This window comes from Drosophila ananassae, chromosome 3R (genome assembly GCF_017639315.1).
Source record: "Drosophila ananassae strain 14024-0371.13 chromosome 3R, ASM1763931v2, whole genome shotgun sequence".
NCBI lineage: Eukaryota > Metazoa > Arthropoda > Insecta > Diptera > Drosophilidae > Drosophila > Drosophila ananassae.
Genome location: NC_057930.1, coordinates 6411283 through 6437358, shown reverse-complemented (window position 1 = coordinate 6437358; position 26076 = coordinate 6411283). Strand labels below are relative to the sequence as shown.

The 26076-nt window shown below is 37.9% G+C and overlaps 3 protein-coding genes and 1 pseudogene across 3 annotated transcripts; all 4 read left to right on the top strand.

Annotated features, from left to right (window-relative positions):
• The first annotated feature begins 9612 nt into the window (after positions 1–9612).
• On the top strand, positions 9613–11171 carry LOC6496730 (odorant receptor 35a). Its single transcript, XM_001967313.4, has 4 exons — positions 9613–10530; positions 10618–10713; positions 10767–10949; positions 11010–11171. The coding sequence occupies exons 1-4, from the start codon at positions 9649–9651 to the stop codon at positions 11076–11078; spliced, it is 1230 nt and encodes a 409-aa protein (XP_001967349.2). The 5' UTR covers positions 9613–9648; the 3' UTR covers positions 11079–11171.
• A 7086-nt stretch (positions 11172–18257) lies between these two features.
• On the top strand, positions 18258–19457 carry LOC6496731 (annotated as a pseudogene).
• A 246-nt stretch (positions 19458–19703) lies between these two features.
• Positions 19704–21001, top strand: LOC6496732 (seminal metalloprotease 1). The gene is made up of 2 exons (XM_001967315.4): positions 19704–19954; positions 20132–21001. The coding sequence occupies exons 1-2, from the start codon at positions 19738–19740 to the stop codon at positions 20677–20679; spliced, it is 765 nt and encodes a 254-aa protein (XP_001967351.1). The 5' UTR covers positions 19704–19737; the 3' UTR covers positions 20680–21001.
• A 3277-nt stretch (positions 21002–24278) lies between these two features.
• On the top strand, positions 24279–25153 carry LOC6496733 (seminal metalloprotease 1). The gene is made up of 2 exons (XM_001967316.4): positions 24279–24512; positions 24570–25153. The coding sequence occupies exons 1-2, from the start codon at positions 24311–24313 to the stop codon at positions 25121–25123; spliced, it is 756 nt and encodes a 251-aa protein (XP_001967352.1). The 5' UTR covers positions 24279–24310; the 3' UTR covers positions 25124–25153.
• Positions 25154–26076: the final 923 nt, after the last annotated feature.

Below are 26076 nucleotides of genomic sequence, written 5' to 3'. Positions count from 1 at the left end.
AAAACCACAACCACAAATACGCTCCAAAAACCTTTAAATACACTCCCATCAACATCTTCTAATGCACAAACTACATCCATATCCTGCGATCACAACCAAACTAACACACCATCAACCTCATCTGCACCAACCAAAACTACACCTGCACCGGAAAAAATTCTCCAAAACCACGACCAGGACGACACCGAAGCCATGGAAACGGACAACACGAACCCCACCAGAATATAAACCTCATACGGATCTCAACTCACAAAGGATCTTAAACTAAAAATTTTCCCTAAAGATAAGTCTAACCCTCTTTGTACTAACTTCAAACCAACAAAATCAAAAGCCAAATCCTCCAACAAAAACAAACAAACCACTAACAGCGACAGCGAATCTGTTTAAAAGCCACAGATCTCCCATTCTTTAAGGTTTAACCTTAGAACCCCTAACTCTACCAGAATGTCACTAATTACAATTCAATGGAACATTCAAGGATACACTAATAACTATAATAATCTCCTTATCCTGATAAAAAAAATTCTCTCCGCACATCATTACACTTCAAGAAACACACATACAATACACTAACAATATACCAACTCCAATAAATTACACACTACTAACAAACATAGCCACCAATAGATTTGGCGGCGTAGCGATATTAGTACACAAGTCAATTCAATATTCTATAGTAAACATTCCAAACGACCTTGAAGCTCTAGCAATACACATAAAATCCAAAAAAAACATGCTCATAAAGACAACATACATTGCACCAAACAGAACCTTCACAAACCAAATCCTTGAAGACATTTTGTTCAATAACCAAACACCATCACTGATACTAGGAGACTTTAACGGATGGCACTCTGCCTTCCCCAAACGCTAATTCCCGAGGAAAAACAATACAACAATCCATTGACAACACACAGCTAATCTTACTAAATGACAAATCTCCCACACATTTCTCAACACACAACACATACACACATATTGACCTTTCACTCTGCTCAGCAACACTAGCCCCACACGCCAAGTGGGAAATACTTAATGATCTCCACGGCAGCGACCATTTCCCGATAGTAATCTCTCTATTTCCTCCAAACACGATAAACAAATTTTCAAAACCATTTTTTATATCAAAAAAGCCAACTGGGAGCAATACCAGACTCTCACACACATAAATAACGAAATATTCCCCACTTCATTAAACGTCAACAAAGAAGCCGCACAACTTAACAAAATTATATTACACAGCGCAAACATTTCCATCCCACAAACCTCAACAAATACAAAGCCCTACACGGTTCCTTGGTGGAACAAAAAACTAGCACAGTTAAAAAAAGAAAACAAATTAGCTTGGAAAGAACTTAATCGCAACATCAACCTTACAAATATTATAAATTACAGACGCTTAAATGCCAAATACAAATTCGAAATTAAAAAAAGTAAAAGCGAAGCTTCCAACTCCTTTACATCCACCATTCAACCAGAAACTCCATCATCCAAAATATGGAGCAACATAAGGCGTTTCTGCGGGCTTAACCCAAGCAAACAAATTCATGCCATACATAATCCCAATAACAACACAACAACAACAGATACTCTCAAAATAGCCAACTCCCTCTCGCAACACTTCTCAGATCTCTCAAGCGACCTAAACTTCTCGGATGAATTCCGAAATAACAAATATAAAATCAACTCAACCAATTATACACCGACCCCAACAGCCAAAAATATCGAAGGAAACATAACTCATCTTGAATTAATAGCAGCATTACAAACACTTAAAGGATCCACTCCAGGATTAAACAGAATCTCTTACGAAATGATACGCAATAGCCCCCTAACCACAAAAAACAGAATAACAAACCTCTATAACCAAATCTTCGACAGCCACATACCTCAAGCCTACAAAATAAGCTTAGTCATACCCATACTTAAACCTAAAACTGACAAAACAAACATCTCTTCATACAGACCCATTTCCCTCAACTGCTGCCTAGCAAAAATACTTGACAAAATCATAGCGAAAAGACTATGGTGGTATGTGACCCACAACAATCTCCTAAACACTAACCAATTCGGCTTTAAAAAAGGCAAATCGACTTCGGATAGTCTCCTATACGTAGACCATCTCATAACGAAGTCAAAGAGACACACCTCCCTCGTCACTCTTGACTTTTCAAGAGCCTTTGATCGAGTAGGTGTGCACACTATAATTGACCAACTCCAGGAATGGAAAACAGGCCCTAAAATAATCAATTATGTCAAGAATTTCATGCTCAAACGTAAAATAATTGTCAAAGTCGGTGCGCACATGTCAAACTCACTCCCATTATCCAACGGTATCCCACAAGGATCACCTATATCGGTAATCCTATTTCTCATCGCATACAATAAACTATCAATCATAATATCTTTACACAGAGAAATTAAATTTAACGCATATGCCGATGATTTTTTCCTCATTATAAATTTCAAAAACAACAAAAACCTTAATTTCAACCTAGACAACTTATGACATGACATAAACAGCTGGTGCTCATACTCAGGGGCATCTTTTTCCCCTGCTAAATGCCAACACCTCCATATTTGGGACACACACATAAAATCACTCCTTCCATCACTACACCAAAAAATGAATATCATAAAATGCCTCTCCAACCTCAAATTCAATTGCAACACACAAACACTACTCCATGTCGCGAAAGCAACAGTCATACCAAAAATGGAATATGGACTGTTTCTATACGGACAAGCTCCAAAAAGCGTGCTAAACAAAATAAAAACACCATTTAACACTGCAATCCGTCTAGCACTTGGTGCCTACCGAACCACACCCATAAATAACTTGCTATATGAAGCGAACATCCTCCCATTAGAGCAAAAACGGGACCTTCAAACAGCCAAACTCATAAAAAACCTTATATTTTCCAAAGATACACCAATACACAAACTTGTCAAACAAAATAAACCAAAAAAGAACCTATCAATCATAGACCGCACAATAAACCTTTGCCAAGCACTAAACCTACCCTACGAACCAGTTAAACTTCAGAAATATCAGCCACCTTGGGATCTCCCAAACCTCATAGACACAACATTTAGAGTGCACAAAAAACAAACCACTCCACCAGACACATACAGCCATAAAAAACAAAAATTCATATTTACGGACGGATCAAAAATGAACTCCACTATATCATATGCTATCACAACAGATACATATATTATTAAATATGGTATCCTACCCCCACACTCATCAGTACTATCCGCAGAAATAATAGCCATATTAGTAGCGATCGACAAAGTCAAAAACTCAAGGGGAAAGTTTATGATCTGCTCTGACTCTCTCTCAGCAATAGACGCCATAAAAAACACAAACAACAACAATTTTTACTCCAACAAAATCAGATCACTCCTTACAAAACTAGCCCCAAAAATTAAACTATTGTGGATCCCTGGTCATGTAGGCATAGCAGGCAACGAACTAGCCGACCAAACAGCTAAATCGACATGCAATATGCCCCTTATTTACACCCCAAACATTAATTTAACAGACATAAACAGACACTTAAAACAAGAATTTCTAACAAGAAATAAACTAAACATAGAACAATGCAATCAATGGTACAAAAACATTAACAAAGACAATTCAAACATCGACAGTTATGGCAGATCCTTCCATCCCAAATCAATCCGACTAGACCAAATTAAAATAACACGCCTCAGACTAGGACACACTAAACTCACACACGAGCACTACTTTAACCAAAACCAAACCACACCTTGCCCCTTCTGCCAAGGCGACAATACCATACTACACTTATTTAATTCATGCCCATCACTCCTCCCTATAAAACTATCCATCTTCAAAAATACAAACCCATTAAATCTCCTTAACGAACTCAACCCTGATAATTTAGAAAAAATCTTAATCTTCTTAAAACTTCAAACCTATACCACAAAATTTAAAAATACTCAAAATGTACATAAATAAAATCTACCAACTAAGTAGCCTAAATACAAAAAACAATATGTAATCATACTATGTAATAGACTTAAATATCATTAACCTTAAAAGCCGAAGGCCTTGCCGCCAGCGCTTTACCAACTAAGTTAGTCTAGTTTTGTAAACTTCTCTATCTTTAATAATAAATAAATGAATATTCTTTGTTTCTCCCAGATTCGCATGCGCTTTGTTGTACTTTTGTAGCGCATGCACTTTGGGAGCTTTGGTGGAGCTTCTGCGCAAGCTCTTAGGTTTTATGACTTGTAATTCGGCATTGTTTTGGACCGGCCGCGGAATTTGTTTTGGGGTTAAATTGACCCAATAAAAATATTGAAATCGAATTGTGGATTGTGTATTAATTCGGTCGCTATCAAAATTCTGATAGCTCAACAGTTACAGCTCCAGAAGCCGGTTTCATGCTTAGTCCTTGGCTAAGATGAAAAGGCTGCATTGCCACTTGCCTAAATCCCTTCATTCCTTTTTGGCCAGCTTACGACTTCGCTTCCGCACTCGGTTTGTTGGGTTTAATTTATGGCACTGGCTCAGACGACTGTGCCTCTGACTGAGACAGTGAATGGAGCTGTGAAATTCTGTCAGTCACACAGAGGCTTGATCCGTGGTCGTCACATCCGCTATTTTCCGGGATTGGGATTTTCCACATTTTCACCCTTACATCGAACAATTGCCACAATGTTTAGCAGAAAGGAAAACTTTTTGGTACACAGACTTGCACAGCTATTCTCGCCAGAATTTTTCACTTTTTCAGCCAGAAAGTTGCAGGACCGTCGGAAATAGTTAACTTTTATATGCATTTCAAATCGGAAAGTTTCGCATTCAAACTTTATTAAAATTAAGCTCGATGGCCGTCTGATTGTGCCAGCTAGTTACATTTTTCCATCTCGTAACGAAATTCGCTCGTTTACTTATTAGACTGTTTTTCAATTGAACAGCCAAAATTGTCACGAAAGGTTTTGTCCCTCATTTTTAAAATTAGTAGATAATACTTAGGCTATTAGGCTATAATTAGATAATACTTAAGCCATTGCTTTGAGTTGGAGTCCCCCTGTTGGCCAATAATATATATATAGAGTGTATAACTTTTTAGCGCTTATCATAAAAATGCTCAGTCCTTTGGAAATTATCTGCCAGATTACATAATAAAAACTCCATAAATAATTTTGAATGTGCATTCTATTCTATCCCCAGAACACTCAGAAGCGAAAGCTTAGCATATCCAAACACACTCCTTTTTCGGCACATTTGCATTGTTTTTCCGATTGCCGGCGCCTTTTTGTGGCGTCCTTTTCCCAGTTCCCGCACTAATGACCGACATTGCTTCCTAATTACAAAAGTTTTGCATGCACTCGTTACCAAAGGGTAGAGGGCCGAATTGCTGGCCGAAAATGCAAAAAATTAAACGAAAACTTTTAAGTTTATTTTATTTCCTTTATTTAATATTTGGTTGGTTTAAAGTTGGACTTTTCATTTGGTTTTTAGTGGCTCTAACTAACGACTCCATTAACCCAAGGCAGCCGCATACACATGATGGGCCAACAAACCAAAAAATGGAACAGAGATGCCCGGGGGGAATGCCGAAAAAAGAATATTGCGCACAGGCCGTGGAGGAAAAGCTCTCAGGACATTCCAGTTGCACATATGTCATGTGACACATGTGCTGACCCGGAACTGAAACTGGCCGAAGCCGACTCCCGTCCCATTTACATTCCGGAACCCGATCCAGCGTCGGGGACGTGGAGTGTCGCCCACATCTCTGCTTGGGTCTGGGCCGCACTTAATGATAAACAATGCTTGCGGTCAGTTTAACATGCCGCGCTATTACCCTACCACTCAGCCGCTCCTTCGCGCCCCTCTACCATTCACTTGTGGCACATTCTGCCCTTCCCGCTGTTCCTCACATAACGAGTGGACAATTTACACGCTGGAACTGGACGGCAGCGTGAGCCCAACAGGCGGGTAGACTAATTGATACCTCAGTTCTTCGGGGAAACACGCTATTGCGAAATGAACACTCAACATGCATAATTGAATAAATAAAGAACGAAGTTTCGTTTTCGCTCCTTGTAGAACTAAAGTATAATTTGCAATATCAATTTTTCTCAAAGTAGATTTCACAGGGCGTGTGTGTCCCAAGCCGAACTAAAATTTATTTGGAAACTCCATGGGAAAACTTCATTTGTAGCTTATAATTGTGATTATTTTATTGAACTTAAAATAGTATTTATGAAATTTATAATGTGTACAATATAAAGTTACGCAAAGTTCATTTTTTCCAATATTTCCTATTTATGCGTATACACAATGTCAAAGTATTTATTAAAAAGTTAAGCATAAAATTTTTGACTTTAAATTAAGTTAAATTTTGCTTTTTATTCCAATACGTTAAGCCAACCTGGAAATAAGATAAGTCTCCTTATACAAGAACTAATTAAAAGTATTTTATTTAAAAAAAAAGTTTTAATTTTTTTAAGCTACATCGAAAGTCTGATTGTCTGATTGATAAACATTTAAGCCTTTGTTCCGGGACAAAATATGATGATTATTCTAATGATTTTTATTTATTTTATCCCAAATAATCATAAATTTATGAGCGAAAAAAAATCAAAGATGGTCATTATTTGTGCTTTTAATTTTTTTTTAAGATTGCAGGCTGTTTTTAAATTTTCTGGTTATATGATTCCATATATCTTTAGATCTAGTCTTGGTGCAGAGGTGTGATCGTGGAAAAATCATGGTATTTATAAAGTATTGATAAATTTTTTGAAAATTTTTTGACAATAAAACTCAGTACTTACGGTTCCTGATTTTTTTACTATTCTTTTAAATTCAGAGGTAGTCTTGGAACCGTAAGTCCAAGATTCCAAAACAAATCCTTGTTTGCAGTTAATAGCAAAACAAGGATAAGAAGAAACGACAAAAACAACATGCTTAAAAGAGCAGTAAATGCGAATTTATTCACTTGCAGACCAACGCAACCCTCAGCCCTTCATCCTAGTTTTATTCCCTAAGAGGAGGGCCAGGAGAGGAGAAGGGGAAGTCCAGGGAATGGCACTGAATTGGCGGACACACGCACATCGTAAAGTTTTAATCGGATGTTGTCCAGCTTTACATGACGCCATCTACTGGCTTAGAGTGCAATATCCTGTGGCACGCGATAACATCGAGCAAAAGAGTTGGGCGGCAGAAACAGCGGACTAAAGACCTCGGAGAGTAGAAATCGGGAGAGAGAGGGGAGAGGAAGGATACGGGAATCGCAACGGTGTTTGTATGAAACGCCTGGTAAAAGGGCATCTGCCTCCTTTTGCTTTTTGATACCGCCACGCGTAGCATAGGATTCTGGGCTGAGGTTCCTGCAGACGGAGTCCAGCAATTCCATCCCAGGAACACAAAGCCGGCACAGTTACAGATACAGAAAAAGCATTGAAGGCTGAAGGCAAAGCAACAGCCGCTACAAAGGATTAAAAAGCGTTCGGGTCGAAAAAATAGTGGACGGACCATTCAAATGCGGGGGGCATCAGTAGATGGAGTCCCAGAAAGTCGAATTATGAAGTAACTAACAAAATCGAAATGATTTTGTGCTTGATTAATATTAAATGTGCTTTAATAAAACTAATACCTAATACTTACATGTATATATATATGTATATGTATGCAATGTTCGGCTTAAACAGAAATGTTTCTTGTGTGATGTTTTTATTATCCACGCTAATTATTTTAATTTATAGTGTTACTTCCTGTTAGATATTTACCGAATTGCTGGGGATATTATTTTACACTTTTTAATGTTTGGGCTGCGGGTTGGCAGACCGCATAAGGTTTGAATTGTATTCTACCAGAAAAGGGAATGCGAAGTTGCAGTGAAATGTGTGACGCTCTTGTTTCCTGGGCTTTGGTCAGCCGCTTCGGTAGACGCAGACTTGGCTGTCCGGAGTGGATCCATTCCGGCAAGTTGCGTAGCCAAACTACCGAACCACCAACCAAGCAACAAAGCTCGTTGTCATTGTCGTGACAGGAAATTAAGATGAATGTGGCGAGCAAACTACAGTTTCTTCGCCGGAGTTGCATCCCCCCATCCCTACTTCCCTTTTGCCGTTTTTCTATTCCTTTAGACGGGGCAGAGAAGGACGGTTGTCTCTTAAAATATTCATAACACAAACTGTTGCCACTATCACCAGTCCTGTCGAGTTTACATGGGGTGGGTATAAATGGCACCGGGAAGTAATCGGCGAAAGCATGTGAAGAGGGCGAGAGTCGCGTGTTTGACTTAATTGATTTTTATGAATTTATTAACTGAGTTTTTTATGGCGGGAGACTTTATAACTGAGTAAAAGTTGTGTGACCGAGAGTGCGAAAATACGTTAGAAACCATGGGGAGTTTGTTAAATTTTTCAACTAAATTACTTCTGACAAATGTGTACAGTATACTTTTAATTTAATAAGTAAGATTTCAAAAGTATTGTTTCTCTTTGTAACGCTGCCAGAATTTTGATATCTCCAAATAGTAATTCAAGGTAATAATCATAAGCTACAGTTCGATTTCAATATTTATTTGGGGTTAATTCTGCACAATAATGCAACGATGCGGCCGGTCAATATTAACTCTATAACACAAATGCACAAGTACAAGAAACTCTAGCAAAACCTCCAAAAGCACGTGCATGCTTTTGTAGCACGTGCGCTACAAAGAAAAATAAAGCGCATGCGAATCTTGGCGAATCAAAGTAGTTGGAAATGTTGATGACGAGAAAATAGTGGACCGATGCGCTAGGAGAACTAATGGAACAAGTCCCAACTTCCTCCCCCCGATGGAAGTTCAACTTTCAACAAAACTCCGGAGGGGCATAGGGCAGTTCTATCAGATAATTATTTCTTATTATATCCTATGGCCTATAATTCTCGGTTAAAGGCAGTCGCATCCATCCAGTGTAGGGGTCCGGTTTTGAGAGCGTCATAAACCAGATTCATTAAAAGGTCACTGCAGTCAGGCGATAACGTTAATATTCAAATTTATCTGGGAGAATAGCGCGCTGCCTTAAATTCTTGCACCTATGTAGAAGATTAGAAGCACAATCGTAAAAATTGGCTGAGATCTGGCCAACACTTCAAGTAATGGCTGCCAGTGACGCAGCTTGAAGAAAGGGGACATTTGGAGTTTGCGATGGGCTTGGCCCCTGCCATCTTGGTAGAAGCCGCACATGAAGTGGTTCTAGTGGAGGCATTGAGGGCTTCACTTTTATGAAATTTTTACAATAAGTAATAAAAGCTGTTAAAATCCTTACATTCTTCGAGCCATTAACCTTGGATTGTCGTGTTTACATCATTACCTGCCTCCAACTATACCTACAAATGAAATTTAATTTCCACGGTGCTGCGATGTAAAAGTACCGACTCAAATATTTAAGGACGAGCAATTACATCGCAAATGACGCAATTTTAATGTGAAACTTTCAAATGTTTCCATTCGACTTGGTTAGGGGGATAATAACTTAATTGAGCTATTGCACGCATGGGAGAGTTCATTTAAAAGTTGAGAAACTGTCATCGTCTGAGAAACTTGACTCCTTGGGGTGCATATATAATAGTCAGACGGAGTCGGGCAGCAGACACTATTCCATAGAGTGAATTCCATTATGGTTCGTTACGTGCCTCGCCTGCCTGATGGCCAGAAGGTAAATTTGGCCTGGCCGCTGGCTGTATTTCGATTGAACCACATATTCTGGCCCCTGGATCCGAGCACTGGAAAATGGGGCCGCTATTTGGATAATGTATTAGCCGTCTTCGGATGCCTTATATTTCTTCAGCACAACGATGCGGAATTAAGGTATCTACGGTTCGAGGCCTCCAACCGGAATTTGGACGCTTTTCTCACCGGAATGCCCACGTATTTGATCCTGGTGGAGGCGCAATTCAGAAGCCTGCACATTCTCCTCCATTTTGAGTCTCTACGAGTATTTCTACAGCGCTTTTACGCCGATATTTACATTGATCCACGAAAGGAGCCGGAGATGTTTTTCTCTGTAGATCGCCAAATGTTGATTAATCGCTTGGTTTCCGCCATGTATGGAGCCGTGATAACTGGCTACCTAATTTCTCCAGTTTTTTCTATTATTAACCAGAGCAAGGACTTCCTGTACTCCATGGTATTTCCCTTTGACACCGAGCCCTTGCCTGTATTTGTTCCTCTTCTCCTAAGCAATGTCTGGGTGGGCATCATTATCGATTCCATGATGTTCGGCGAGACCAGCTTGCTCTGCGAGTTGATTGTTCATCTCAACGGCAGCTACCTTTTGTTGAAAAGGGACTTGGAGTCTGAGGTTCAAAGGATTCTGTCCAAAAGACAGCGTCCCCACATGGCCAGACAGCTTAAGGATCAAATTGTTCAAACATTGCGTAAGAATGTGGCACTGAATCAATTTGGTGAAAAACTGGAGCAACAGTACACCGTGCGGGTCTTTATTATGTTTGCATTTGCGGCAGGACTTTTGTGTGCCTTATCCTTTAAGGCCTATACGGTGGGTAATTGAAAAGTTAAATGAATTGAAGTGTGTAAAATTAAATTTATTTAAATTCCTCTATACATTTTTAATTTTTTCCTTCAGAATCCCATGGCCAACTATATTTATGCGATATGGTTTGGAGCCAAAACGGGGGAATTGCTATCGCTGGGACAAATTGGCTCGAACCTGGCACATACGGCAAGTAAACCATAAGCTTTCATTAATAGTTTTTGTAGAGATCCCCAATACAGACAGATTCCCTAAGCTCAATGTATTATCTGACCCATTGGGAGCAAGTCCTCGAGCATTCCACCGATCCCCAGGAGAACCTGAGACTCCTGAAACTAATCAACCTGGCCATCGCAATGAACAGCAAACCCTACTATGTAACTGGATTGAAATATTTTCGTGTCAGTCTGCAGGCTGGCTTAAAGGTGAGTCTGCAGGTAGAAATGTAACCCTGTTCATCAATCCTTTCTGACTCTCGCCCTCAGATTTTGCAGGCATCCTTCTCGTATTTTACGTTTCTTACCTCGATGCAGCGTCGTCAAATGAACAATTAAATTATTCCGATTTTTAATGGCGCATCATTCACCATCCGCATTGATGCTGGATCCCGAAGACCCGTCCCAAAAGCCTAGTCCACTGATACAAATGATTGCATATTAAAAGTCAATTATTGCTGAAGTAATTTTAATTAAATAAAATTGATAAAAGGCGCCGGCTCACACGCATCATTGACTCCTTCCTTCTTGGTGTTTTTGTGCATATCTTTTTGCAAGTACTGTGGGCGTGGGTATACGGGAGTGTGCGTGCGAGTTGTGTGTGTGCTTTCTCGCAAATATGCAATAAAATATTCATGATTTCTGTGCTGCTCGAAACTTTAAAAAGTTAATAAAACTTTTGCCATTGCTTTTGGGTAATGAAATTAGAATATCACAAGCGACCGCAGATGAGGAAAAACGAATAAAATAAAATTTTCAGTTTCCATGTTTCGCCTTCTCCAAAAATGATCAGCGGCCATTGAGTCAGGCGGAATATAAATATGTATGTATGTATATGTGTGCCCCAAGACTGCTAGACGGTTCGGTCGTGAGCCATAAATCTTCAGCGGCAAGGAGAAGATTCCTTCCCCTTATGTTTCAATTTCCTCTGGCACGAACATTTCGGTAAATTAATCCATTAAAGTTTTCCCATGAAAATGCAGAAAACTTTTCACATAAACTTTATGTCATAAAGAGCTCGTCTCTCTCATTCGCACTCACTCGGACTAATTCCCTCATAGCGCAAAGTCAAACTTCGACAGGCGTCTCGTTTATTGATAATTAGACCCATCTAAGCCCCGTGTTCCCCGAAATGTATTGACCCGTTCCATTAGCCAATTTGTACTTCATTAGCGCCCATGTTGTTAGCCGACACTACAACGTCCCTTGGAGTTCCATTATGGTAGCTGGATGGCTAATGACTTTTATTTGCACTGCCCATTGGAGCGAAAGGGTTCACGAATTCTGCAAATTGATCGGTTTCAATTTTTCACCTTGTACTTAGAGAAGAGTACAAAGGGTATATTGTATTTGTGTGAAAGTATGTATAGTATATAAGTATATTTAAGTACAAAAGTATGTATATTTTTGATCAGAATCAACCGCCGAGTCGACATAGCCATGTCCAGAGAATGAGCAAAACAATTTGGCGTATATAAAATACCCTTAACCCCATGAAATTCGATGGAAAATTTGGCCTTATTGGCTACATTGGCTTCTCCCCTAAATGATAACCCGTACTTCTTTCGAAAACTCCTTGTCCTTCTTCCAATAAACATTTCTTACTGAGGTAATAACTTTTAACGGAAAACTTTTAAAGTTTCAAAAAAAATGCAGCCAATTAAAAATATCTACTCATAATATCCTGAAGTATAATCTTACTACGTTTAGCTATTTACATATAAAAAGACTCTTTGTATAAAATAGTGGAACCCATAAATCTAAATGAAAAGTCCTAAACTCTATATTTTATGGTCTCTGAGATCCCTGTATTAAAATAAGTATTGGGGGTAGATTAACGCTGCTTATGAGGTGCTATTAAGGTTACTAATGAGGTTGGAACTATTTCCATAAAATTCAACCAAAAAAATATACTCGTACATGATAAAATCAGAATAAAACAAGAAAGGAAAGCTAACTTCGGGCGGAGCCGAAGTTTATATATCCTTGCAGATCAGTTGCAGTCCGCTAGGTGGCGCCACGCATCTTATATTATTAGATATATAACGGATCGTATATAGTCGGCCGATCCTTATGTTTGGCAAATCAGATTACTTTGCTAAAAATATAACCTGTACCAAGTCTCATCTTTCTAACTTAAAAAACAACAAAGTTATGCCAATTCCGATCGATCTATGACAGCTATCCTTATGGCCGATCCTTATGAAATTTTTTAGACAAGATATTTTGGCCAAATATAACATGTGTGGAAAGTCTCAACCCTCCAACTTAAAAAACACCAATGGTATGGCATTTCCGAACAATCAGTTATATGGCAGCTATAGGATATAGTCGACCGATCCCGGCCGTTCCGACTTATATACTACCTGCAAGGAAAAAAAGGATGTGTGCAAAGTTTCAAATCGATAGCTCCAAAACTGAGAGACTAGTTTGCGTAGAGACCGACAGACGGACAGACGGACATGCTCATATCGACTCAGGAGGTGATCCTGATCAAGAATATATATACTTTATATGGTCGGAAATGCTCCTTCACTGCGTTGCACACTTTTGACCAAAATTATAATACCCTCTGCAAGGGTAGAATAAAACAGATACATTTTGATTTTGGAAAATTTATCGTGATTTTTTATTTGTTCTTTAGTCCACCATGAGAACAAAAATAACACAGGCCGACAATTTCCAACTTTTTTTTTCCTCCACGCATAATTTTACCTGCTCCATAATCTTTAGGCTCCCCTGAACCAAAGTCCAGAACAAACATAGGTTCTATCACCCACCGTTTCCGCGGTACACCTAAGAGAAGAAATTGATCAAATTTTACCATATATTGAATTATGTAGGCCGTGAAATGGCTACGACCATCATTGTTTCCAGTACATATCATTTTTGAAATGTATGTGTACCAATTAAAATTAAAAAATGGTATCTAGCAGTTACCATATCTTTGGAATACTCATCCAAAGTTGAAATCTCAGATTTTCTACGTTAATTTTTGCTCTTCTATGATTTTTCCCCAAACATTTTTCTATGGAAGATTTTTATTTTCTTATTGAAATCAGTAGATCATACCATGTTTTAATTTTGGATTTAAGGAAAAACTCGAAATAATTTTATTGAATTTAATATAGGTGGTTCAACAATATTTTCTTAAATTAAATTGGAGTTTTTAATCTCATATTTTCAAAAAGTCATGGCTATCTACAACTTCTGTAAAGCTTTACTAAACAAGCTGAACCTGCAATAGATACGTTTTGAATATAGAAACAGTTTTAGATAGCCATGACTTTTTGAAAATATGAGATTAAAAACTCCAATTTAATTGAAGAAAATATTGTTGAACCACCTATATTAAATTCAATAAAATTATTTCGAGTTTTTCCTTAAATCCAAAATTAAAACATGGTATGATCTACTGATTTCAATAAGAAAATAAAAATCTTCCATAGAAAAATGTTTGGGGAAAAATCATAGAAGACCAAAACTTAACGTAGAAAATCTGAGATTTCAACTTTTGATGAGTATTCCAAAGATATGGTAACTGCTAGATACCATTTTTTAATTTTAGTTGGTACACATACATTTCAAAAATGATATGTACTGGAAACAATGATGGTCGTAGCCATTTCACGGCCTACATAATTCAATATATGGTAAAATTTGATCAATTTCTTCTCTTAGGTGTACCGCGGAAACGGTGGGTGATAGAACCTATGTTTGTTCTGGACTTTGGTTCAGGGGAGCCTAAAGGTTATGGAGCAGGTAAAATTATGCGTGGAGATTTTTTGCTGTTGGCCTGTGTAATTGGATACTACTTCTAAAAATGAATGCTTGTAATCTTATTTAATTAATCTTAATTAACTTGCAATAGTGGTGCAAAATTTGAAATGGCAGCCCTGGGGGGGGGTTTTAACTTCGCAAGGCCTTATCATTTCCTCCGGCTGGGATCAACTTTGCACCAACCACTGAAGTTTTATATTTATGATTGTGTTGCCAACTGAAGCTAATCGTAAGACCAAATAGCAGAGGGGATGTTGCACCAGAGAGATGGGTGGAAAATGTGTAGTAGGAAAAGTTTTGGCGTGTAATTATCATTAGCGATATTGTGTCTAAACTTTTTAAGCAGCGCATGAAGCAACAGTATGCGAACGGCGAAAGAAAGAAGACTTTTCCCCTTGAACGCCCGGAAAACTTCCAGCGGCCTTTGATTTCTAGGCTCTAAATCAATTAAAGAAACAAGAAGAAACTTATTTATTGCCAGATAAAGAAGCCCAGTATTTTCTAGCCCCGGGAAGCGCGTCATGCCATACTACGTTTTTAACTGCAACCGTCGCATGCCTAATTAATTTTAAATGCAAAAGTTAATACGCAATTCTCATTCGAAAAGTCAACTGGGAAAAATAATTGAACAAAAATATTTAGCAACCTTTAAGCCAACTTTCACCGTGTCAGAAAAAAAGCAAACAACTGAAAACGAACGACCCGAAAAGTGGAAAAATCCTGAAACGGGAAAGAAAGCCCATTCATGTGTGACTGCATTTGTCAGTCTCCGGCCCAAAGTCCTGGCACTCACAGTCGTTGGCCCAGGACCGGTGAGTTGTGTGTATAATTATGTCTGAGATTATGCCCACAGTCATGCCGGTGTTTCTACAGTTGTCTGTTTCTAATATGCCGTCGCAGGCTTTATTTCGTTTCATTTCCTTGCAGTGTTGCTAAAAAAACCAGTAAACAAAAAAAATTAAATTTTAATCCTCGTATTTTTTAAAATAGGCGACAAAGTAGGTTTGACTTATATTATTTAATATGTTAGGTATACCGCCTTTGTTTGCTTCTGGCTTATTTTAAATGTCTAAAATATTCGCCTCGTAGAATTTTTAGCCGAAAACTGCCATTTTGACATTTCTGGGTTGTGCCTGTCGTCGCCGTCAAAAGATTCTGTGGCTTTAGTCCCGCATCTTGGCTCAGAACCCTTGATGTGTTGGTATTTGCTTTTCCTTTTAGTCACTGCTGGCTTTAAGTGGAGGTCTTGAGATATTTTTTAGGGCTTCTTGCCTTCACTGCGTTGTTCATATGCAGTTCTTGGGCAGCACTGGGAGAAACTTTCAATATTTTATAAAATTATCTTAGCATGCATCGATTTTAGGAATCGAGTTTTTATTGAGTAATACTCTCTATTATGTTCAATATTGATTATTGAGTTTTGGGGCAAATAAGGCATGTTTAACGGAAATATTTCCTACTTTTATGAACAATATTTCAATACATTTAAAGATTTGAATTAAAGTTCCCAAACAATAGTTTTACGATAAAATGGATGTAACATTGATGGGCCTTAATCGCAGTGCATGGCTGCTTAAGTATTCTCATTTCCCTTTAGCTGGCGTTGGAGCTGGTGGGTTTTGGCTTTTGCCTTGGCTCGTAAAGTCGCAGGAAGTTATTATCCTAAAAACTTTACCCCTGAGGGCAATACAAACAAAGGCGTAGCAGGGCAACAAAGCGCAGCATTCATGTCTGACTATGAAATGGCAATGGCTGCTCTCGCCCGTCCGCCCATTCTTCCCTCAGACACACACATGCGTCTAGTTTGCTATGCATGAAAAAAGAATGTCATAAAATTAGAACGATCATAAGCAGGGCGGGGATAGAACTAAGAATAGAGAACATAAGCACAAAGGAAGCCGGGAAAAGAAAGCGAAACGTGGCTCTCCAGGCAGCCAGTTGGCTGCTGACTTTTTTACTGCTCTTGGCGAAAAGTTGATGGCCAGGCGTCCCAGTGGCCGCCTTAACCTATTAAATTCTCTTTATTATGCCAGTAATATTTTCTCAAAACAAAAAATCATAAAATTCTCTAAGAAAATATGCCTTAAAAGCGTGAAAATCGCCCTGCGATGCTGGGATAGAATAAATTTTATGAAACTTTTACTTAATTGGATCAATGGTTATAGAATATTATTTTCTTAGTCAAGACTAGATAAGTAATTCCTTAAAAATAAATTGAGTAACACGCATACAAAAAAAAATGATTTACGTTACAAATGTGTTGCTCATTATTAAAAGAAATTTAGCTATTTCAGTCAAAAAGTCACTGAAGTTAAGCAAACGTTATAAATGCGTCATCTCATTGTGGAAAGCTAGAACAGCCTTCGACTCTGATACCGCCACCGATAGCGGGACCCATTCCGTCCTGTCCTGGGTAGACGCTAGCCCATCTTCAGTTGCAACTAAAAAGCCAAATGCACTGCTTGCATAAATTAAATGTTTACGACTTCCGTTTTGTGGGCAGGTAGCTATGGAGGAGCTTTGGCTTTAGCACAATTTGTGCTATTAAAAAACCAAATATATGTATGAATATGGGAGTCCTGGTGTAGCAGGCATGGTGGGGGCGCGGTAGACGGGTCGCTTTACGGGTGTTGGTTGTAGTTTTTTGGAGCTTGGTTAGTTTCCCGGCGCGCTAATTTTTAATTACGACCACTAAATATTCAATTTTTAGTTGCCGGCAAAGGCAAACACTTCCTCTGCGGGCCGGGCTTTTTGTTGTGCAGATTAACGCGAACAGGCGGGGGTTTTTCTTGTTTCCTGTCAAGTGTTACAACTAGTTAGAATTGCAAATGTTGTGATTATTTGCGGGAGGATAAAGTCAAGATAGATATATAAAAATAACACATTTGAGCCTGCCTTTCTTGTTAATGTGTTATTTAAGTTAAGCTTGGTTAAAATATAATTTTTATAGAAAGTGCAGGACTAGAATTTTAAAAATTAAATTTCTTAACATACTCGTATTAATTATACTTTTTACAAAAAGCGTCTTTTGAAAAAAATGTATTTAAAACTGTTCAAAAATGTATTTAAAAATAAAAAACTTTATATACTATATCACTGTGGACGGCAGTCCACGAGGTAACGACCTGCATGCTTTGAAGTGCCCGAGGAGACTCTTTATATCTGAATCTATCCGATTTGAATGAATTATATAACAATCAAAAGGTATTGTTTTAATTAGATAATTTTTGTCCAAACATTTTTCAAAAGTTAGTTTGGTTGGGAGAAATTAGGGTGAAAGTACAAAAATTTAGAATCACTGTTTAGTGCCGGAGGCCGGAGGGGACATTTTAGTCCCCAGATAGAATATTGAGGTCCCCTGGTACCTCAACCGACCCGATCCGACATTTATTTCAGAAGTTATTTAAGAAATTCGATATTTACACTTACTAAAATATGAGCAACTATTGTTCTACAACTTTTTGAAATACCTTAAGCTTACGTTAAAAATTAAAAAACTTTGTTAATTACAAAATGTAAAAGATATTAATGTAATGGAAGAGTATTAATTATTTTCGTCCAAAAAGTATGCCAGTAAGTATTTTTTTTGGTGTATATAACTGTTATACGACACTGATAACAAAAATTTAACTTAGATTAGATTCACCATAGGCACTATTAATTTTAAAATAATAAATAATATTGATAAACAGTCTTAAAACCCTCTTTTATAACGGATTTAAAATTTTCTGAACAGTTTTCAATAAAACTTCTTGCGGTCGTCATGTACTATTACCATATACTATCATTGAATTTGGTACTAGTCACCGGATGCAGAACGGCACCGGCTGAACGGGATGAAATAAATCCGGAACTGACATCTGGATTTATAGTGGGTGATATGGTGCCCCGAGAGTCCGGGAGGAACATTTGACGCAATGAAACATACAGATGACCCAATCGGATTGTATACTATCATATAAATAGTTAAATACATAGGTAAGGTGGAATAAAGTAAGTGGAGTTGGTTTACTAAACTTACACAGTGTTTCTTTTTTTTAACTAATAGACGAAGATCATCGAAACCAAATTATAAAAGGAATTCAAAAAATTGAGTCCATTTCCTGTCTGACTTTCAAGAAAGCGACGACCGATCAAGAGTACTACATAAACGTGACCTCCGAGGACGGAGGAAGAGTGAATGTTTCTCCTACATTGGTTACCTTAATCGCGTTCAACAACTTAATCTGCAAGACTATGAAATATAATAAACTGGCTGCTTCCATCTCTATACAATTGTCCCAGAATTCCTGCATGCCCTAGGCTTCTTCCATCAACAGAGTGCCGCCGATCGTGACCATTACGTCCAGATTGTCAAGGAGAACATCACCGAGGGAATGGAGTTTAATTTTGACAAATACAGCGAGGCGACGGTCAACTATTTTGGCGAAAAGTTCGAAAAGGACAGCGTCATGCACTACGGTACTTATGCGTTTTCCAGGAACGCAGAGCGCCCCATCGTGACCTTGGACGATGACAAAGAAGACGCTATAGGCCAGAGAGTGCAACTGAGTGAGACGGATACAGGTGCTCCCATGTGCAGGACTCTTTTTAAACGCTCCTTTCACTCCGAAAATTGGTTTTTTTTAGTATTTTGTAGCTTAATGATGATAAATTTCGCTCATTGTTATTTCTGCCACATGGTTGCCCGTTCGTTGTATGAAAAATATAATCGGTGTTTTGCGTTGACAAAGAAAATTAGTGTCAACGTTTGTCTTTCTTTGGATTGTGATTTATTTTGGGTTGAAACTTTCTAAAAATTTAAACTGCTTTTTGATACAAATTTAATCCTTTTTATAAATGAAGATGCATTAGTTTTGGAAAATATGAATTTATGTGAATGTGAGTTTATCAATTTTAAACGATGCGTTAATTTTTTTTCGAAATGGGACAAAAATAAATCTCCCTTTTTATATAAAACAACAATGTAGGAAACTCTGAGTTCCACCCCACAAGTGACCAAACACTCGTCGTTCTTACTGCCTCGCCTGAAGATTACGTATTCGGCTGTAAACGCTTAGATAAGATCTTAGTGGTCATTCTTGGCCAATAAGCTGGCTATAAAAATATAAATATGAAGTTCAGCAAATACCATAAATTATCCAGTGTCAAAGAAAACCGGCTAACTTTGCCACGGCTTTTCGAAAAACAGTTTTTACCTGAACTTGGACCGGCTAACATGCAGACCTGTGCCGTGACGGTGGCGATTATTTTTCTGGCCAGCAGTTGCTTGGCCGCCCCTGCTAAGCAGGAAAGAGTCGAGACCGATCCGGAGCTGACAGCTGGCTACATTCAGGGGGATATGGTTCCCAGACCCGATGCTAGAAATGGTCTGCGTGATGAAACCTATAGGTGGCCAAATAAGATTATCTACTATTATATCAACAGGAATATTGGTGGGTTAAAAGTTTGACATTTCTATAATGTATAGTAGTATGATATACTATAGAAGTATTAACTATATTATATTTAAGTAAATATAATATATTTATTTATTCTGTGGACATATGAGGATATACATACATATACATATAGAATTTATCATATTAAAGAGTGCTGTTGACAACCTACAGATACCGATCATCGCAACCATATTCTTCGAGGCATCCGAATCATTGAGCAGAACTCCTGCCTGAATTTCAAAGAAGCCACCACGGATCAGGACTACTACATAAACGTCACATCGGAGGCTGGCGGATGCTACTCCTACGTGGGCTACCTGAATAGGGTGCAGCAATTGAATCTGCAGAATTACGATCTGGATGCCGGTTGCTTTCGCCTGGGAACCATTGTCCACGAGTTTCTCCATGCCTTGGGATTCTATCACCAGCACAGCACGTGGAATCGGGATGAATATGTCAGAATCGCAGAGGAAAATATAACCGAAGGCACTGAGGGAAACTTTAACAAGTACGACAACGAGACCGTAGATGATTACAACGAACCCTACGACTACGGAAGTGTCCTGCACTACACGGCGTATGCATTCTCCAAGAACGGCGAGATGACCATCGTCCCGCTGCAGGAAGGAGCCGAGGAGCTCATGGGTCAGCGACTGCAAATGTCCCAGTCCGACATTAATAAGCTGAACACCATGTATAAGTGTCCAAGACAGGTTTAAAACTTTCAAAATATATTTAATGCCAAAGGTATAGTTATCTAACTTAAATGATAAATACGATATACTATTTGTAAAAACTATATTTTTGTAATTAGAAAAATCTTAAATGATCCAACAAATATGTGTAATAGAAGTGGTAAAAGGTAAAATACCGGTGACGAACCTGCATGCCAAGCGCAAAATGGCTAATATCAATTTTGTTGAGAAAAAAATGCTTGTTGTATTTTTGTATATGGGTATTTCTCCAGAAAGGTCAACCGCGACAAAAAAATTTGAAGTCAATAAAAGAATGTTTTTTTCACACATTTTTATAGGGAACCTATAAAATTTAACTAATTTAATTATATTTCAGCGGCACGATTTGTTTTAAATAATTTTTGTAAAGAGAGTTAAATTGCATTGATATTCACTATTTGTAATATCGGTAACCAAAGATTACAACAATAATGTAAAAAAATCGATGTAAAACGACGATGCTAATTACTGTGAATTTCTTATAAGATTACACTAGTTTACACTCAAAATGCCTTTCGTTAATCATTATGATTTTCTGATGTATGTTGGTCTACTAAACACGAAAATGACTTTCATAAATTTTTTTATGGTAAAATTTTTTTTTTTTATTCACTTTTGAACTTTTTTTTTGGATTTTTGGAGATGTGCAGACTTTTTTAGGTATACCTCGCGTGCGCCCGATTGTTCTATGACAACTATAGGCTTGCCCAAAGAGTCGGCCGATCCTTATGAAATTTTGTAGATAAGATATTGGCCAAATATACCATGTGTAGAAGCACCAACCCTCTAACTTAAAAAACACCAAAGTTATGGCATTTCCGATCAATCAGTTATATGGCAGCTATAGGATATAGTCGACCGATCCCGGTTCGACCGAACCCGTTCCGACTTATGTATATACTGCGTGCAAACAAAAGAAGGATGTGTGCAAAGTTTCAACTCGATAGCTTTAAAACTGAGAGACTAGTTTGCGTAGAAACTGACAGACGGACATGCTTATATCGACTCAGGAGTTGATCCTGATCAAAATTATATATATACTTTATAGGGTCGGAGAAGTCTCCTTTACTGCGTTGCACACTTTTGACCAAAACTATAATACGGGTTAGGGTATAAAAAAACCCGAGCGTTCAAAAATACTGCAAGTCAATATGTATTTACATATGTATGTGTAAGTAACAACCAAGCTTCACAGGTGGCTGCATTTTTTTGCTTACTATAACAATTTTTAATTCTTCGGCGAGATATACAGTCTCCTCGCTCACGCCAAGGAATGCCTTTCGTCACCTCGAGGACTGCCGTCCACAGTGAATTTAAAAAATTCGTTATAAGTCATCAATTTAAATTCATTGATAAAATAAAATTAAGCCATAAAATATGCTATGCTCATGAAACATTGCCTTAAGTAAATTTTATTACACTTTGAATATATTTTTCGACTCTTGCGTGCCGTGAAAATTTGCGCCCGCTTCAACAAATCCGTTATAATAATAAAAAAACAAGAAAGGAAAGCTAACTTCGGGCGGAGCCGAAGTTTATTACCCTTGCAGTTGAGTCGCAGTCCGCTAGTTGGCGCCACGCATCTTATATTAATAGATATATAGCGGATCGTATATAGTTGGCCGATCCTTATGAAATTTGGCATATCGAATTATTTTGCCTTGAAACTCCCATCCTTCTAAATTGAAAAACAACCAAATTATGGCATTTCCGATCAATCAGTTATATGGCAGCTATAGAATATAGTCGGCCGACCCTTATGAAATTCGACAAATCAGATTGTTTTTCCCAAAATAGAATCTGTACCAAATCCCAACCCTCTAACTTAAAAAAACCCAAAGTTATGGCATTTCCGATCAATCAGTTATATGGCAGCTACAGGATATAGTCGACCGATCCGGCCGTTCCGACTTATATATTTACTGCCTGCAAAGGAAATAAGGGTGTGTGCAAAGTTTCAACTCGATATCTCTAAAACTGAGAGACTGCGTAGTTTGCGTAGAAACGGACAGACGGACATGCTCATATCCAGTGGCGGCGCGAGCCTCGTTGGCGCTCGGGGCGAAAGGCGCTTTTGCCGCCCTTTTTTGATTTTTTTTAATTTTTTTTTGCTAAAATTTTTAAATAAAATGGCTTTTTGCACCAATTTTGCCGCCCCTTAGTCTTGGCGCTCGGGGCGACTGCACCTTTCGCCCCCCCTCGCGCCGCCACTGCTCATATCGACTCAGGAGGTGATCCTGATCAAGAATAATATATATATTATAATATATATAATATAAAGTATGTACTTTATAGGGTCAGAGATGTCTCCTTCGCTGCGTTGCACACTTTTGACCAAAATAATAATACCCTCTGCAAGGGTATAAAAATTATTATAACTTATTTGAAAGATTGCAATCTTTATAATCTTATTGTTTATTTATAAACAATTGTTTGAACGTAACCATACAAACAAGATATAAAAATTGTGTAATTATTCATCAACATTTGAATAAGAACATCTCACAACATGAGAAGCCAATTCGTAATATCCGCATGTTTTGTTTTATAATTTTTCGCAATCTAATCCCATAGTGACGCTAATGCTTTTATCTCTGGACATTTATAGGAAAATGACATTGAGGAATGATTTTAGTTACTTAAAACACTCCGCATGGATCAATAAACCAAGTTCTCTATACCTTTGAAAGGAATGGAAATGATCGAACGGAAAAATTTGCTTAAAGGATTAAAGATTATCCGCATAAATAATCGCAAAACTGGAATTCGATTACGGAAGTCACGATTGTCCAAAAAATGCTGGCAAATAATTACTTTGTTTTTGCTGCAAGTCCCAGTACGAATGCTGATAAAATCGCAGTTGCTTCTTGTAATGCCGATAATAAAACGGCAACTGAAGGGAACGGTTGATCAACTAAAGATAAAATTTCATTTACTATTGAACATGATAGCTACTATCTTAATTAAGCTTTTCATTAAAAATAATTAAAAAGGCCAGGAATATAAAAAACTAAAATGTATTTATATCATTGTGTGCAATCCGGTATATGTATTTGAATACAAATATGTTCAATGTTGTTAATAAAGACTTTTAAAATTCATTTTAAAACAAATCAATCGACGTATTTCTGCGAAAGTACATTATAATGTTTTTTATCAAATATAATATTTAAATGCCAAGCCAAATATAACTAAAAACTCTATAGTTTCGCTTAAATTAAATATTAATTTATATTTTTGTCATCTCTATCTTATAAAAAAATTACTTCTTTTTTTATTAAAAGCTTGTACTGTAAAGTGCGATTTTTTTACATACGATAAATCGGTTTGTATATTAGTGTAATACATAGTAATTGGTTTTATATTAGTTGGTTGTACAGCTAACAATAAATTAATTTCCCGTAATTGGAAAACTTTCAGAGTATTGTTAGAATTACCGTCTGACGTCTTAAAAAAAAAGGTCCAGTATATATTTTTTATCATAAATATTTTGTAATGAAACTAGAAAATATTCTTTATTAAATGCTTAATTTAATATCTAGTGTGACAAATCAGTTAACGTGGCATTAAAACTTATTTTGCATCATTTAGTTTTAGTTTGAGTTTAAGCCTTCAAATGTATGCATTGATGGTGCCTGTGCTTTGGATAACTGTAACAGGAGGTCTTAATTATCCTTTCGATGACCCCGAGCTTTCCCCGGACTTTTTCCAAGGGGATATCATAATTCCTCCCCTGAAGCAAAGAAATGGGATGAATACAGCCCTGCATCTGTGGCCAAATCGTACGGTTTGGTTTGAGATCGAACCAAATATATTTGGTAAGTACACAGAAGGCTAAAATCTAATTGCGTAATGCCAGAATACGGTCCACATAGGAGACGACCACATGGTATTAATCCGCAAAGCCATGAATACGATCCAGGAAAACTCATGTGTAATCTTTCGAAACGCCACTGAAGCCGAACGGAATTTTTCGCTTCTTATAACATCACAAACCAAAGGTTGCAGCACTCTGATCTTGGGATTCAGAAACTCCACGAATAAAATGAACCTTCAGCTCTTTGATCCTGGCAGAGGATGTTTCCGAATAGGTTCACTCATCCACGAGTTTCTGCATGTTCTTGGTTTTGAACATCAGCACGTGGCCCACAACCGGGACCAATTTGTTCGCATCGAGTGGGAAAACATTCAACCAGAATTCAAGATAAATTTTATAAATAACGACAAGCTATCAAATTTTACCAGCTTTGGGGAAAGCTACGACTACGATAGTGTAATGCACTATATTCCCACAGCCTTTTCCAAAAACGGAAAGCCAACCATTACACCTTTAAAGAAAGTTGGTCAACGAATGGGACAGAGAGTTGGCATGAGTGAAATTGATATTAGAAAGTTGAACAAAATGTATAAATGTCCTGGCTATGTTTGAAATATATTAAATTTTTATTACAGGTCTTAAGTCTGTTTAAGCATTTCTATGGAGTCCGAATGAGTACAGTTTTTACCCTTGCATAGGTTTTATATATTTATATATAATGATGAGGATCTCTTTCTAAATCGATATAAGCACGATTGTTCATCCGTGAAGTTGGACCTGCAGGAAAACTGCTCAGTCCGGAGTGTGAATTAGTTCTATGAAGAGACTGGGGTAGATTTACTGGAATTGTCCGGAATGCGGTCCTTGGTTGGACTGTTGAAATAAGTATCCTGCTGGTGATCATAGAATGACGGAGCAACGTGCAGAGCAGAAGAAGAGGAACTGAAGTACCGCGGTTGTTGTACTGAGTAACGAACCCTATTCGGTTGTTGTTCGAGTCTGACTTTATTCTGACTATTTGATGTTCACTGTCAATGCTTATTTTGGCGAAAAGTACATAAATATGAATTGGTTATTAGGTCATTGCATGTTGCTTGGTCAGATAGTTCCCGGTCATACGATCCGTCGGTTGAATCGGTGAATCAATGTATTGCCGATACGAGCATTGCTTCCAGATAATAGATTATACCTCAGTTATTAGTCTTGTGGCGGCTCGGGTTGCTATGGTAGAGGGTCTCTGAAGGGAATGATATGTGCAAAGTCAGTAGAAGCAGATAGAAAGGCGGAAAGACATGATATAAGCTGATCAACAGCAGGCCCGGCAGGACATGTTCGGCCCGAGTGGGTAGTCAACTAGTGACAAGCGGTGACCGGGGCGAGGCGGGGCAGGAATTACGCGAAATAAACTCATTTACGAGTTTTTCCAGATCGAGCTCGTCGGTCTTATTTGAATAAATATGTAGAAGAGCTACATTTTTCAGCCGATTTTGACGATATATGGTATTCCATTTTTTCGAGTGGGTAATTTTACTACTCGGGATTTCTCGAGTGGGTCTAGCTACCCA